Source organism: Musca autumnalis, unplaced genomic scaffold (assembly GCF_047663935.1).
Source record: "Musca autumnalis isolate F117 unplaced genomic scaffold, ASM4766393v1 scaffold_2, whole genome shotgun sequence".
Classification (NCBI taxonomy): Eukaryota; Metazoa; Arthropoda; class Insecta; order Diptera; family Muscidae; genus Musca; species Musca autumnalis.
The window spans coordinates 240,738,821-240,751,820 of record NW_027411755.1 but is presented as its reverse complement, the minus strand read 5'-3'; the positions used below and the strand labels follow the sequence as shown (position 1 = coordinate 240,751,820).

The following is a 13,000-nucleotide window of genomic DNA, read 5'->3' as shown; positions in this document are numbered from 1 at the left end:
TTACACAAAGTAAAATCTACTTTATTTAAACTAAAGTACATAGTATGTAATTTAAAAAAAAGTTATCAACTTAAACACTAATAAAAAAGAGCATTATAAACGCTAATTACACTACGCCTTTTTCATTTTCTTATTAGCTTTGGCCAGTTTGGCTTTAAGCGCCTTAACATCCAGCTTATTATCCCCATCTGCGGAACGTTTCCTTGCCGCCGATGGTGAATCTTCTGTAGGTGGGATAAAATCTTTTTGCCGCTTCTCTTCTTGTTTCTTTGCGGCTTCAGATTGTTTGGCATTACGCTCCTCTTGCTTGCGTTGCTGTTTCTGTTCTTTGTTGAGGAAATATTCACCCGATGCCAACTGCTTATCGATTTTACTCTCTGGTTGTGCCGGTGGGAATGGTGTGTATTCCTTCTTTTGTTTCTTAACCTTGGGTTGTTTACGTTTGCTAATATTTTTATTTTTGAATTTGGGTAAGAAACGTGACCAATCTTCATTGGCCAATTTGGGATCTTTCATTAGTTCACGTTTGATCATCAGGGCTTTAATGTTGTAAATCGGATGGACATTATTCATGGTATCTATGACAATATCACGAACTTGTTGCAAACCCTTATATGGACCCAAGGCAGCTACTGTGTTACCTTGAACTAGAACATAACAATCTGTTAAAAGTTCAATGGATTTGAGTGTGGCACCGTTAGGTCCAATCAAACGTTGTCTTCTCTTGACGAATTTTTCCTTCTTCCTCACCAGACTGCCAATTTTGATAATATCACAACCGATTTCATCTTGCAGCACACGTTTGGCCTGTTCAAAGGGTACACTACGGGCCATCAGTTTTATCATATCCCTAGCCTTGATGATAATATAGGGATCCCAGGTTTTACGCGTGGTCTTCACCACCATACTGCCTTCAATCAAATCCAATTCAGCTTTTAGGTGATATTCGGCCACAGTTTGTTGTACCAGAGGCCATACTTCTTTAAGATACTTTTCACGATATTTGGGAAAGAGTGTTGCAAATGAGCTCTCCTCCACCAATCCGTTTGGATTGTCCTCGGGTTTGAAGGCTGGTATCTTCATGGCCCAAGCATTTTCAATGGGTTCATTCGTTTGCTTGGGCTCCTCCGTTTCACTGTCACTCATGTCTAAGTTTGTTGATGATCTTTTGGAACTTTAGTTCTTTTAGTGTATATTTGGTTGGATTTCTGACTACTTTTAGTTGATTTTTTAATAATTTTTCTGAAGAATTAAAAGTATTACTGGAAGCACGTTGTACGTTTGTTGTGACTTTTCGAGAAATGAAAACATTCATTTGGCATTCTCTCTGTTCTCATTCTTTGACATCAATTGGCAGCATTTTTTCATGTTTGGCAGCACCTTACCAATAAAGGGTAATTTATATTATGCCAAGTTTACACTAAAGCTGGAAACAGATACAACGTTTGATTAAAGTTTTGCGTTGGGCGTCGAGAAAAAAACAACAACAGGGCGACGACGACACCAAAGTCCAGCGTTTATCTGTTTGTTGGCATATATTTCAAATGAATTTGAATTTTTCGGCATGATGCCCAACAGTGTAAAAACGGCCAAAACGACACAAAACTTTACCCAAACGTTGTATCTGTTTACAGCTTTACGCTCCAAAATCCACTGGATTTCACGAAATCCTCAAATACACCCCGGTGTTTATACTTTTTTTTTGTTGATTTCAAACATATCACAATTATCAAGGTAGATGCATATGTGAAGCTGATCGAACATGAATTTTCAAAGCAAGCTGTTGTAAATTGAATTAGTCATCAAAAAAATTTGACAATATAGAACTTTACTGCTTTATTTCGAAAATTATCGTAAAATGATCTATATATCGTATTAATTGTGTACAATACTAACAAATGAAAAAATAAAAAATGATTTTTATCGTTGAGACATGATAATAATAAATTTTGGTTGTATTCAGAACGTGGAAAATATTACTACTTGCCGTAGTTTTCCCGTTTAGTGCTACAAATGCGTTCCCGTACTCCGAAATCTGGCACGACTTCTCTTTAAACGAAAATTGCGCTGAATAACAAACACCCTCTTCTCCTGTTTTCTACCACAAATTTGGCATAGTAGAAACTAACAGCATGTTTATTGGCATTTCTGCTGGAGTTTTTGCAATTTCCGTCATTTTTCCGTTCCCGCATTTTTTAAGAAATTTGTATGGGAAAGCAATTTTTGACAATTCGCCCTTTTTTCTAACATTACCGTTAACAAAGTACGGGAACACAATGGAAAATATCATTGTAACAAAGTAACTTAATATTTTTTCCACATTGTTTACATATTTTGATAATAAATTTTTTTGTTGCCGCAATTGCCCATCTACCTTGTTTATTGTGATACGTGAAAAGTGTTGCAACTATTGGTACTTTATTAGGCAAAAAACAGGGTTGTATATCATGAGTGCTGTGATTTCAATGTTGATTTCGCTGAAATCACGAAATGAGATGATTTCATTTTTGTATGCGAAATCATGATAAATTTTGCTTGATTCCGCGCGAAATCACGAAACGACGCCGAATGTAAACCAAGCATTACACCTTCTTATTCCACCATGGTAAAAATAATATTTTTCATGGGTAAATCCACGCCTAAAAAACAATATTTTCTATATCAAATTACTGATTCTTTATTCAGATTCTGGTTTATATTTTGATTTCTAATAGGCTGTTTATATTATACGTTTTTGTCGGCTTAACCATCCTTATGAGGATTTGTTTGACGTATATGAAATGGAATTGACATTTAAAACCCAGTGGGTTTGTTAAATCCGGTTATATTTAAACGTACTATAACGCCAAAGACAGCTGATCTTCATACCTGTTGTCAAAATGCGTTATAAATGTAAACAAGCAATTCACAGTAATGCATTATTGTGAGCAAATTTGACGTTTGACATTATTTGATGTAACACCTTCTTATACCACCATGATTTTTACTCCAAGAAAAAAATTTTAAAGAGGATTTAAAAATGTTTTTTTTTAAACCACGACTTGAAAAATTTATTTAAAAAATCTACAATTTGAAAAATGTAATTTAAAAATCTACAATTTGATTTTTTTAAATCCACGATTTGAAAATTTTTTTAACCCATGACGTGAATGATTTTTTTTAATAATTTTTTAACAACCACGACATGGGTAAATATTTTTTTTTTTAATCGACCACTTGAAAAAATATCCACGATTAGAAAAAAAAGAAAAAGTTAACGAAAAAAATATAAAAATGGGACTATTTTAAAAAATATGAAAAAATCCGTTATTTCAAAAAATTTTAAAAAGTCCACGATATGAAAAAGGTATGGAAAAATTCCGCGGTTTGAAAAATATGAAAAAATTCACAGTTTGAAATATAAAAAAATCCAAAACCTTAAAAAATATTTTTTTAAAAAAATCCATTACTTAAAGAAAATATTTTTTTTTTTAAATCCACGACTTAAAAAAAATTTTATAAGTGCAAGACTAGAAAAAGAATTTTAAAAAGTCTACGACTTCAAAACAGTTTTTACAAAAATGTATGATTTGAACAATATATTTTTCTAAAAAAATCACGACTAGAAAAACAAATTTTAAAAAAGTAATGGGCCAAATACCTAATCCCTGTCCACACTAGAGTGATTTCATTGAAAAAGTTACATGAAATTATGCGTCTCCAGATCGACTTCCATAGTGGAGTAAAATCATAAAATTGCTGTAGTGGAGAATTCGATTTAAGAACACCTAATTTCATGAAATTTTTAATGAAATTCACGCTAGTGTGGACCGGGACTTACGGTCCGTTGTGTGACGCGTTGCGCGTTGAAAACAACAACCACATGAAAAAAAGTGCAAGTGATGCCAAGTTCGTTCTTGAAGTTTTCATGTGGTTGTTGTAACGCGACGTTCAACGGACCGTATGTATTTGGCCCTTAGTCCCGGGCCACACTACAGTAGTTTCAATGAAATTTTGATATGAACTTATGCGTCTCTAGATCGACGTCCATATTAGAGTAAAATCATAAAATTGCTGTAGTGGGGAGTTCGATTTAAGAACACCTAATTTCATGAAATTTTTTAATGAAATTCACGGTAGTGTGGACCGGGACTTAAGGACTTGAACAAGTACTCTTTACAAATTCCAGGACCAAAAAATATTTTAAAAGCCCACGACATAAAAAAATAGTTTATAAAAAATCCACTACATTAAAAAACATTTTATAAATATTCACGACATAGAAAAAAATACTTTAAAAAATCAACGTCTTCAAAATTATTTTGTAAATTATCAAAGACTTAAAAATATTTTTTAAGTTACCCACGACTTAAAAAATATTTTTTTTACTATACCCGACTAAAAAAATATTTTTTAAAAAATTAGCGATTTGAACAAATATTTTTTTAATTCACGACTAGAACGAATCTTTTATACACGACATGAATTTTGTTGTTTAAATCAACAAAAAATTAAAAACTCACGAGTTAAAAATTTATTTTTTTAAAAATTCACGACTTCAAAAAATATTATTTAAAAAATACACAAATTGAAAAAATATTTTTTAAAAAATTCACATTTTAAAGACATTTTTTAAAAAACCCACGACTTGAAAAAATATTTTTAAAAAATCCACGATTTAAAAAAGTATTTTTTAAAAAATCCAAAACATGAAAAATATTTTTTTTAAAAACCACGATTTTAAAAAAGTATTTTTTCAAACCACGACTTGAAAAAAATATACTCACAACATGAGAAAATTATTTTAAGAAGTCCACGTCTTGAAATATATTGGATTTTTAAAAATAAAAATTTGCTCAAGTACGGGATTTTTCAATAAATATTTTTCCGCTTCGTGGATCTTTTGAAAAAATAATTTTTAAATAATCCAAGGCTGAAAAAGTATATTTTAAAAATCTACGACATGAAAAAATTTTTGTTTTAAAAAAATCTACGGAATGAAAATATATTTTTTAAAAGGTCACGACTTGAATAATTATTTTTCAGAAAATTCACGACTTGAAAAAATTATTTTAAAAAATGCACGTCTTGAAAAATATTTTTTTAAAAACCCCTCGACCTGAAGAAATAGCTGTTAAAACATCAACCAAGTGAAAAATTATTTTTTAAAAAATCCACTATTTTGAAAAAAGTTTTTTAAAAACTCCAAGTTTATCACAAGAGCTTAGCCTAATTGATTACTCAGGAACTAAACCCCGGTTACACTGAACCGGATTATAGCGCGGTTACACTAGAGCATTTTGCCGGGTTAACCCACTTTATTAGGATTTATTTGACATTTGCTCTATGGAATTGACATTTGAAACCCAAACCCATTTGGTTAATCCGGTTAAGGCCATGTTTATATTATAGCCTTTTGCAGGGTTAACCCTCTTAATGAGGATTTATTTGGCGTATACGCAAAGGAATTGACATTGAAAGCCAGTGGGTTTGTTAAATCCGGTTATATATAAACGTACTATATAAGTGTAACCGGGGTATAATGCTTGGTTTACATTTACGAAATCCACTCGATTTCAACTGACAATTCCATTGCTCAAACGTCAAATGAAATCCAATCCATTTCAGATGAGTTTTCATTTGACGTATACGCAAAGGAATTGACAGTTGAAATCGAGTGGATTTCGCAAATTTAAACAAAGTATAATACCACGGTTACACTATTGAAGGTTAACCCACTGGGTTAACCTTCAATTAAGTAGTTAATCTTTGCTGGTTACACTTAGCTTTTCGAGGATATAAACTGTCAGCTGATGTTTGTTTACGTATACATACAAAATAACTAATAAAGTCGTGTGTTACACTTTTACAATTTCTCGTATGAGATATCGTCCCCACTTTGCTCATATTGGCATATTTTACACACAAGGATACATTTTTGTATCATGGTATCAATCGTGCTTTTTGTTAAAAAAAGTCATGGTATAATAAGAAAGGTATGACAGAGCTCACAGCTGAATACAATTTTCTTCATGAAGGTGACCGACTTCTGTCAAAGTAGTTTTTGTTTTGAAAATTGTGAGCAAAACAAAATACATAATATATGTACATATGTATTGAAGCTTCATTGAACAAAATTGGAATTTTATTTTAACACAACATTAAATTAAAATTGTGACAATGAAACGCCAAGAAATTGTGTGAAATACATCGAGTTGGTTGGAAGGTACAATTGACCCGTTTTAGAATTTCAGGCAACTAATAAACGGATGTATAAATGTATAAAGAAATCTGCTGATGTCTAAAGTTTCTTTTTTGTTCTCATTGAATTGAGGTTTCAAGAACCCATCAGCGTTTTGGATTTGGAAACAATGTAACTTGAATTAATATTTTTACTTGAAAACTGCGGTTTTAAATCTTCCTGCACGAAAGAAAAGAGGATTTTCAAATGCCATATTGGAAACCTAGTAGAGCAACTTTTCAAGGCGGCTGCAAGTGTTGTTGCAAATGTATTTAATATGATTTTTTCTGACCACATCCATATGTACATATTTATTCATTTTCGCGTAATATAAAAATAAAAACATCAAAATTATAACAACTTTTGAATATGTATTGATCGAAGATCTCATTTGCCACTATTTCTTATTATGCTCTGGTGCGCCGTGCCGAAAGATTCTGGGAAAAAATAACTTTTCACTCCATGCACCTAGCATGAGACCTTTTTTCGTGGTTCTTCCTTCATTTCAATTTCTCTTGTTAGTTCTCTGGAATGAATGTATTGGGCTGAGGCTTGAAAACAGCATCATTTTGGGTAATTCCGCGTTAAAATAAACTGTTAGCTGTAGACAAGAAAACTCTTAACAATACTTCTAACGCGATACTGAAAAGTCATGGTAGAATAAGAAAAGGTAGCAGCAATACACAGCTGAGTGAACTGGGTTGTAACGTTAGTGTCAAATTTCATATGACATTTTATACATTTATATTTCTATTTCGATGTACATAAGGAACATATATTTTTTGAGAAAAAAATATATCATTCGGAAAAAAAACATTTCCCAGAAAGACTTCTTCATATCAATGATATGTAACCTCCTCCAAGTTCGAACGATAAGCCGCGCAGTAAATCCCTGCTTGTAGAGGCGATACAACGTTTGTTAATATGTGAGGTATTTTGTTAAAATTTAAAAAAAATAAAGCCCTAATAAACATGTGCCTCTTTGATTTCTAAAACAAAACATTGAAACAGCTTCTCCTTTTTCTATGAATTTCCAGCGACCCCAAACTTTTCTGCAAGAATTCTACTTTCTGCGAGAATTTTTGCATTTAGTGGAATGATGTGGAAACATAAAAATTGAAAATGTAACGAATTTTCATTCATGTTTTCCAAAATATTGAACCAAATGTGAAAAATTATTAGTTTTTTAAATTCCAATAATTTATAGACATTTCCTTGGTTTGTTTACAAATACAACTGGCAGTAACGTTACAAACAAAAACAAATTCCTTTGTGGTTGTTGTTCGAGTTGTATTTGTTGTAGTATTAACTTTACCTTGTATTTGTTCTACCATGCTGAAAAGTTAAACTTACAATTAATTCAATTTCACACATTTCAATGATTTTGAAAGTTGAACACAAGAATAAGAAAACAAAAATAAATAAAATAAGTTGATGTTTGTAAATGTGTATGTATAAATAATTTTGACAGAAAGCGGGCATAGCTTCAGGGTTGAGTTTTTAATGTTTTTCAGAACCTGTTCTACCTTCCTTATTATACCATGAAAAAAGTGTCTAATGAAAAAAAAAAATAAATAATTTTATGATTTCCAAATAACTTTAGATTTATTAACTCCATAAAATCTCATGCGACCAATCGTAAACGTGTAAAACTCGACAAACTCTGTTGCAAAAACAGTTGCAACTTTTGGTACTTTTTGAGTAGAGTTGGATTTTTTTTTTGCACAAATACCGAATACAACACTGTATTTTTGGTGGATTTGTGCCGGATTTAAAATAAACCCAGCCATGAGAGGATTTAATTTGTGTATGGCAAATCTGGTCAGATTTGAGCAGATTAAGCAAATAAATCCTCATGAAGTGGGTTAACCCGACAAAAATCTCTAATATAACCGTACTATAAAGCAAACTTTTTGCCGGGTTAACCGTCTTTATGAAGATTTATTTGACGTGTACACATTGGAATTGACGTTTAAAATCCAGTGGGTTTGTTAAATCCGATTACATGTAAACGTACTGTTAACTAAATTTTCTTTGACTTAATATTGGCAGCACTTATCTATGTTGTAAGGGGTCTGTAGTTATGAAATATTTATTTTGTTTCTTTTGTTTTGTGTGTTTGTCTCCTCCTTTCATTCGTAACATCACATCAGGCGAAAAGTTTAATACTACGGAATAACTAAAGAAAACAGCGTAAATTTTCCTTATATTCCCATCAAGCCTATTTTTTATTCCCCATACGAGAAACTTGCCGAAATAACACATTTTACGACTCAGTTTATAGGGCGTTTGAGAAAACATGATCAATTCTGTACGCTTTGAGCGTGAGGAAAGTTGTGAACATATGCAATTCAATATCCTCAATGACAGTTCTGAATCACCAATACAAAATCCAAATTCCATTGTGACTATGTCAGGAACTAGCAGTGGGACCACCAGCACAGATGATTCCCTGGCGGGTGCAGGAAATGTAAGTGACTACATTAATTTTTTATACTATATGCACACTCCATTCTCTTTGTTCTACATTGTTGTGTTTTGCTTTTCACAGATATTATGCACACACGACGGTGTTTTGCTGAAAAAAGCAAGTGCTGAACATATTGCCGATTTAAATAACAGTGGTTCCTTGTCCTTGGTCGAATATGGACCGCCACGTCGCTTGTATATTGAATGGAAACCGAATGAAAATATATTAATTGCTGACGATAGCCAAGACCAGGAAGATTGGGCTTTGGTTGACACAATATCACGTAGATCGCGCACAATTTCGGAATGTAAAGCTTTCAACACAAAACCCATGGAATCATCAACAGGTTCCTTGAAATCGAGATGTATACGCACCTGCTTAGAGGACCTGTCGGGCATTGAGGTGAAACATCGTGGCCAAACCATACGTTTCCTGCGCAAACTAGACGGCTCCTTACATTCGGAATTCTTTTTTCAACACGGCAATGCTGATTTGTTTGTACGAAGTATGCGTCAATTACACATTATCGACATACAACCCTCAACAAGGAGTGGCGAGGAGTATGTCATTTTAACCACCGAAACACAAAAACTAAAGAAAACATTTGCTGAATTGGATATTGGTGAGATAAAGTCAAGCAACATTGGCAATGAAAGTTGGTTACCTCATAAAGTTGTGGGATTTTTGGTCAATATCCCCGACTATGTGTCACAAAAAGCACCACCTCGTGTTCGACCAGGTTCCTTGGATGCCAAAGAACGACAAATATCCTCACCACCATCGGACAATTATCAAATGGTCGGCTTGGCAGATAGCTCAAATACCTCTGGTTCGCACAGTCGTGGCAGTAGTTTGGATAAATCGCCCGACATGGACTCCAGTGGTTTGGAAAATGTCAAAGAAATTGATGAAAAAATTGTTCCAACTTTACCCGAAAGGCGCCCAGTTGAACGCGGCAGGCCACTCAACGAAAATCAATGGTTGGAATTTATGACACCCGAAGGACGTGTTTCGGATTCTAAACGTGTCTTGGAAATCATTTTCCATGGTGGCATTGAACCAAGTCTACGGCCAGAGGTGTGGAAATATCTTCTCAACTATTATCAATGGAATGATTCGGAGGTGGAAAAAATTGCACGACGTAAAGAAAAATCCATGGAATATTATAACATGAAAGCCCAATGGCTATCAATGACCACAACACAAGAAGCCAATTTCTCAGGATATCGTGATCGCAAGTGCCAAATAGAGAAGGATGTCAAGCGTACAGATCGTTCGTTGGAATATTTTGCCGGTGAAGATAATCCAAATCTAACAACACTGCAGGGCATACTTATGACTTATGTCAAGTATAATTTTGATTTGGGTTATGTTCAGGGTATGTCCGATTTACTGGCACCGATATTGGCGATTATGGTAAGTAGATAAAATGCGTTTAGTAATTTCAACTAAATAGTTGTGTGATTATGCTTTTGATAGGCGATGTTGTGGCAAAATGAAGAGATATGTGATTGCTTGTGATAAACATTATCAGAAGGCTGGTATGAATACCATGACTAAAGAAAATGCAGATTATGTTCAGGTCGATGATTCATTTAGCAAAGCCTTATCAATTCTCCCCTATGGTGTCATAGATGATGAAATTTTCTGCAATTGTTAATTCCATATGTGGCATTTGTTTTGCTTGTGATGTAGCTCAAGGTTCAAAGTTCACTGTACAATTTTATGTGAGGTATTGTAGGAATGCGATAGGTACCTGTAGGTAGGACTAAGGTCATATTCACTATGTGTTGATTAGGATTACTTTCGCAGTAACACCCAAACAAGTACAGCAACGACAGTGTGCCATTGTGTTGTCATACGGGAAGAGTCTTAGTCTTTGTATGCAGCAGATGGTCTTCTGATGACATGAGGAGGCGACCTGGGGCCTAATTACGGTTTCCAATGCACCGCCTTGCAAGCTAAAAGTCGTGGGTACGATTCCCAGGCCAGACAACATCAAATTTTCAACGGTGGCAAAATACCCCTCAGTGATGTTGGCGACATTTCCTGAGTATTTCAGCCATGTGCAACTTCTCTACAAGTGGTCTTAGGATACGCCGTTGGGACTCGGCAATAAACAGTAGGTCCCATTTCATTGAGCTAATATGAATCGGGGTGCACTCATTGATATGAGAGAAGTCTCCCTTGACCCATCTGAAATGTTTGTGGAACAATTATTATATAATCGCACTGCTCCTATAGATGAAAACGTGAAAGTCGCTGGCCGCAAAAGCTTTTTCTTTATTTTCTCGCCAATTAAAATTCTTTTTTTTTAATTAGGGATATGTTCATAGAATATTGTGGCCCCTCCCTCCTGTTATATTTGGATAATATTTCATAAATTAACTGTGTTCAGATGTGAAGAGGAATGCTTTGTGGAGAATCTTAATCTCTCGTATCCATTGGTTGACTGAAAGAGGTAAAGGTTGTGCAAGAAATTCTATCGCTTTAGCATGACCACTCAGATTGTGCTTTCCAAGGCAAAACTGTTGTTGGGCTTGGAGATTAATTAATTTTAATGATTAATGATTAATTTTCTATTTTGAAAAAGTAAAAGTGATTAATATTCCTTGTTCCCATTCTCAATTCTAAATTTGTGCCCCATCATTTTTTTACTTTCAGGAAAACGAAGTTGATGCCTTCTGGTGCTTTGTTGGTTTCATGGATATGGTATTTGCCAATTTCGACATTGATCAGGCTGGCATGAAAACCCAATTTAATCAGCTGCGAACCCTCTTGGAATTTGCCAATCCACGTCTATTCAAATACATGAAAAGTCACGATTCGGATAATATGTATTTTTGTTTCCGTTGGCTATTGGTGTGGTATAAGCGAGAATTTTCCAACGAAGATATTCTCAAGCTGTGGGAATGTCTATGGACGAAATTACCATGTCCCAATTTCCACATACTAATATCGGTGGCAATTTTGGATCAAGAAACTGATATCATCATCGAAAGTAAATATCAATTTACGGAAATTCTAAAACATGTCAATGAACTCTCGGGAAATATTGATCTGCAAAAAACATTACGAATTGCCGAGTCGATTTATTATCAAATTAAAGAAGCTGAAAATTTACCCAACGAAATACGACAAATTATTGGCGAACCACTTCTGCCGGAAACAGAAAATCGCGACGAAGACAACAGTTCACCACAGTCCTTTGATGATGGATTTGATGAACTGGTGCGGGAATTAACACCCGAAGAAATGAAAAGAAAACAGGAATTGTTGGAAGAAGCTTGTGAACGTTCCATGTTTTTACAATATATCTAGAGGATGGATGATTAGTTCAAATAAGTTTATTTTGTTTTGTTAAATATTATATGCAAAATTTAGTTTAAGTTATTTCCTTTTCTAGATGTTAAACACCACCCTTTCCTTTGTTGATATTAGGTGTGTTCGTTTACTCAGTAATTTGAACAAATTTGTAGAAGCCCAGTAACTTCTTGCAACCGACTAAGGTCTGTTGCATTGTACTGTAGAGTAAACGGACAACATCCAGTAAAAATTTGTACAAATTTTGAGTAAACGGACACACATATTGTGCGAACCCTATACAGAAGAAAACCACCCAAACTTGATTTGTTTCTTTTTTTTTAATAGGCAGTTCTCTTTTTTTACTTTTAATATAAATCATCATAAAGAAAACAAGTAAAGTGAAGAATGAAATAGAAAATATCAAATCAAGTAAACAAATAATGCCTAAAGCAACAACAAAACACACAAAATATGTTTTAAAACGATTTATTGGAAACAATTTTTCGATATAAACACAATTTGTAGTAGTGTATCTCTAATACCATACCATATGCGATCGATCACATATTGCATTGATTTTGATTAATTTTATTGTGTATTTTTTAAAATTTCAAATAGATTTTTAAGCATTATTTACACTTACACACCAAGAAAAACAAACACACACACATACATATGTATATCACTTGATATTGCCACAAAATTAAATTAAAGGGCAAATAAAATATACCAATTTTTTAAAATATCAGATAGATGTTCGTGTTGAAATTGTTGGTCAGATCAAAGAAAAACATAGTGGTGAGTACTATAAATCCATATCAAATGTAATCAATCATTTGATCATTATTTTTTGCAGAGCAGTCGCAAAAATTTAAATATTTTGTACAGACAGCACGTTCAGTAAAGTAAGTGTTACTAAAGGCATGCGTACATAAGCTGCCTTGCCTGATTGCCTTGCTTTCCTGCTTCATTTCTGACATAATAAAAATAAATGAATAAAGGCC

At 33.6% G+C, this 13,000-nt stretch overlaps 2 protein-coding genes across 2 annotated transcripts; one reads left to right on the top strand and one right to left on the bottom strand.

Annotated features, from left to right (window-relative positions):
- On the bottom strand, window positions 1–1,285 carry dbe (KRR1 small subunit processome component homolog dbe). The gene has a single exon (XM_073966373.1). The coding sequence runs from the start codon at window positions 1,144–1,146 to the stop codon at window positions 112–114; it is 1,035 nt and encodes a 344-aa protein (XP_073822474.1). The 5' UTR covers window positions 1,147–1,285; the 3' UTR covers window positions 1–111.
- A 6,948-nt stretch (window positions 1,286–8,233) lies between these two features.
- On the top strand, window positions 8,234–12,744 carry Tbc1d15-17 (TBC1 domain family member 15/17). Its single transcript, XM_073971173.1, has 3 exons — window positions 8,234–8,690; window positions 8,772–10,106; window positions 11,355–12,744. Exons 1-3 carry the CDS (start codon window positions 8,520–8,522, stop codon window positions 12,009–12,011), a joined length of 2,163 nt encoding a protein of 720 aa, XP_073827274.1. The 5' UTR covers window positions 8,234–8,519; the 3' UTR covers window positions 12,012–12,744.
- The last annotated feature ends 256 nt before the right edge of the window (window positions 12,745–13,000 follow it).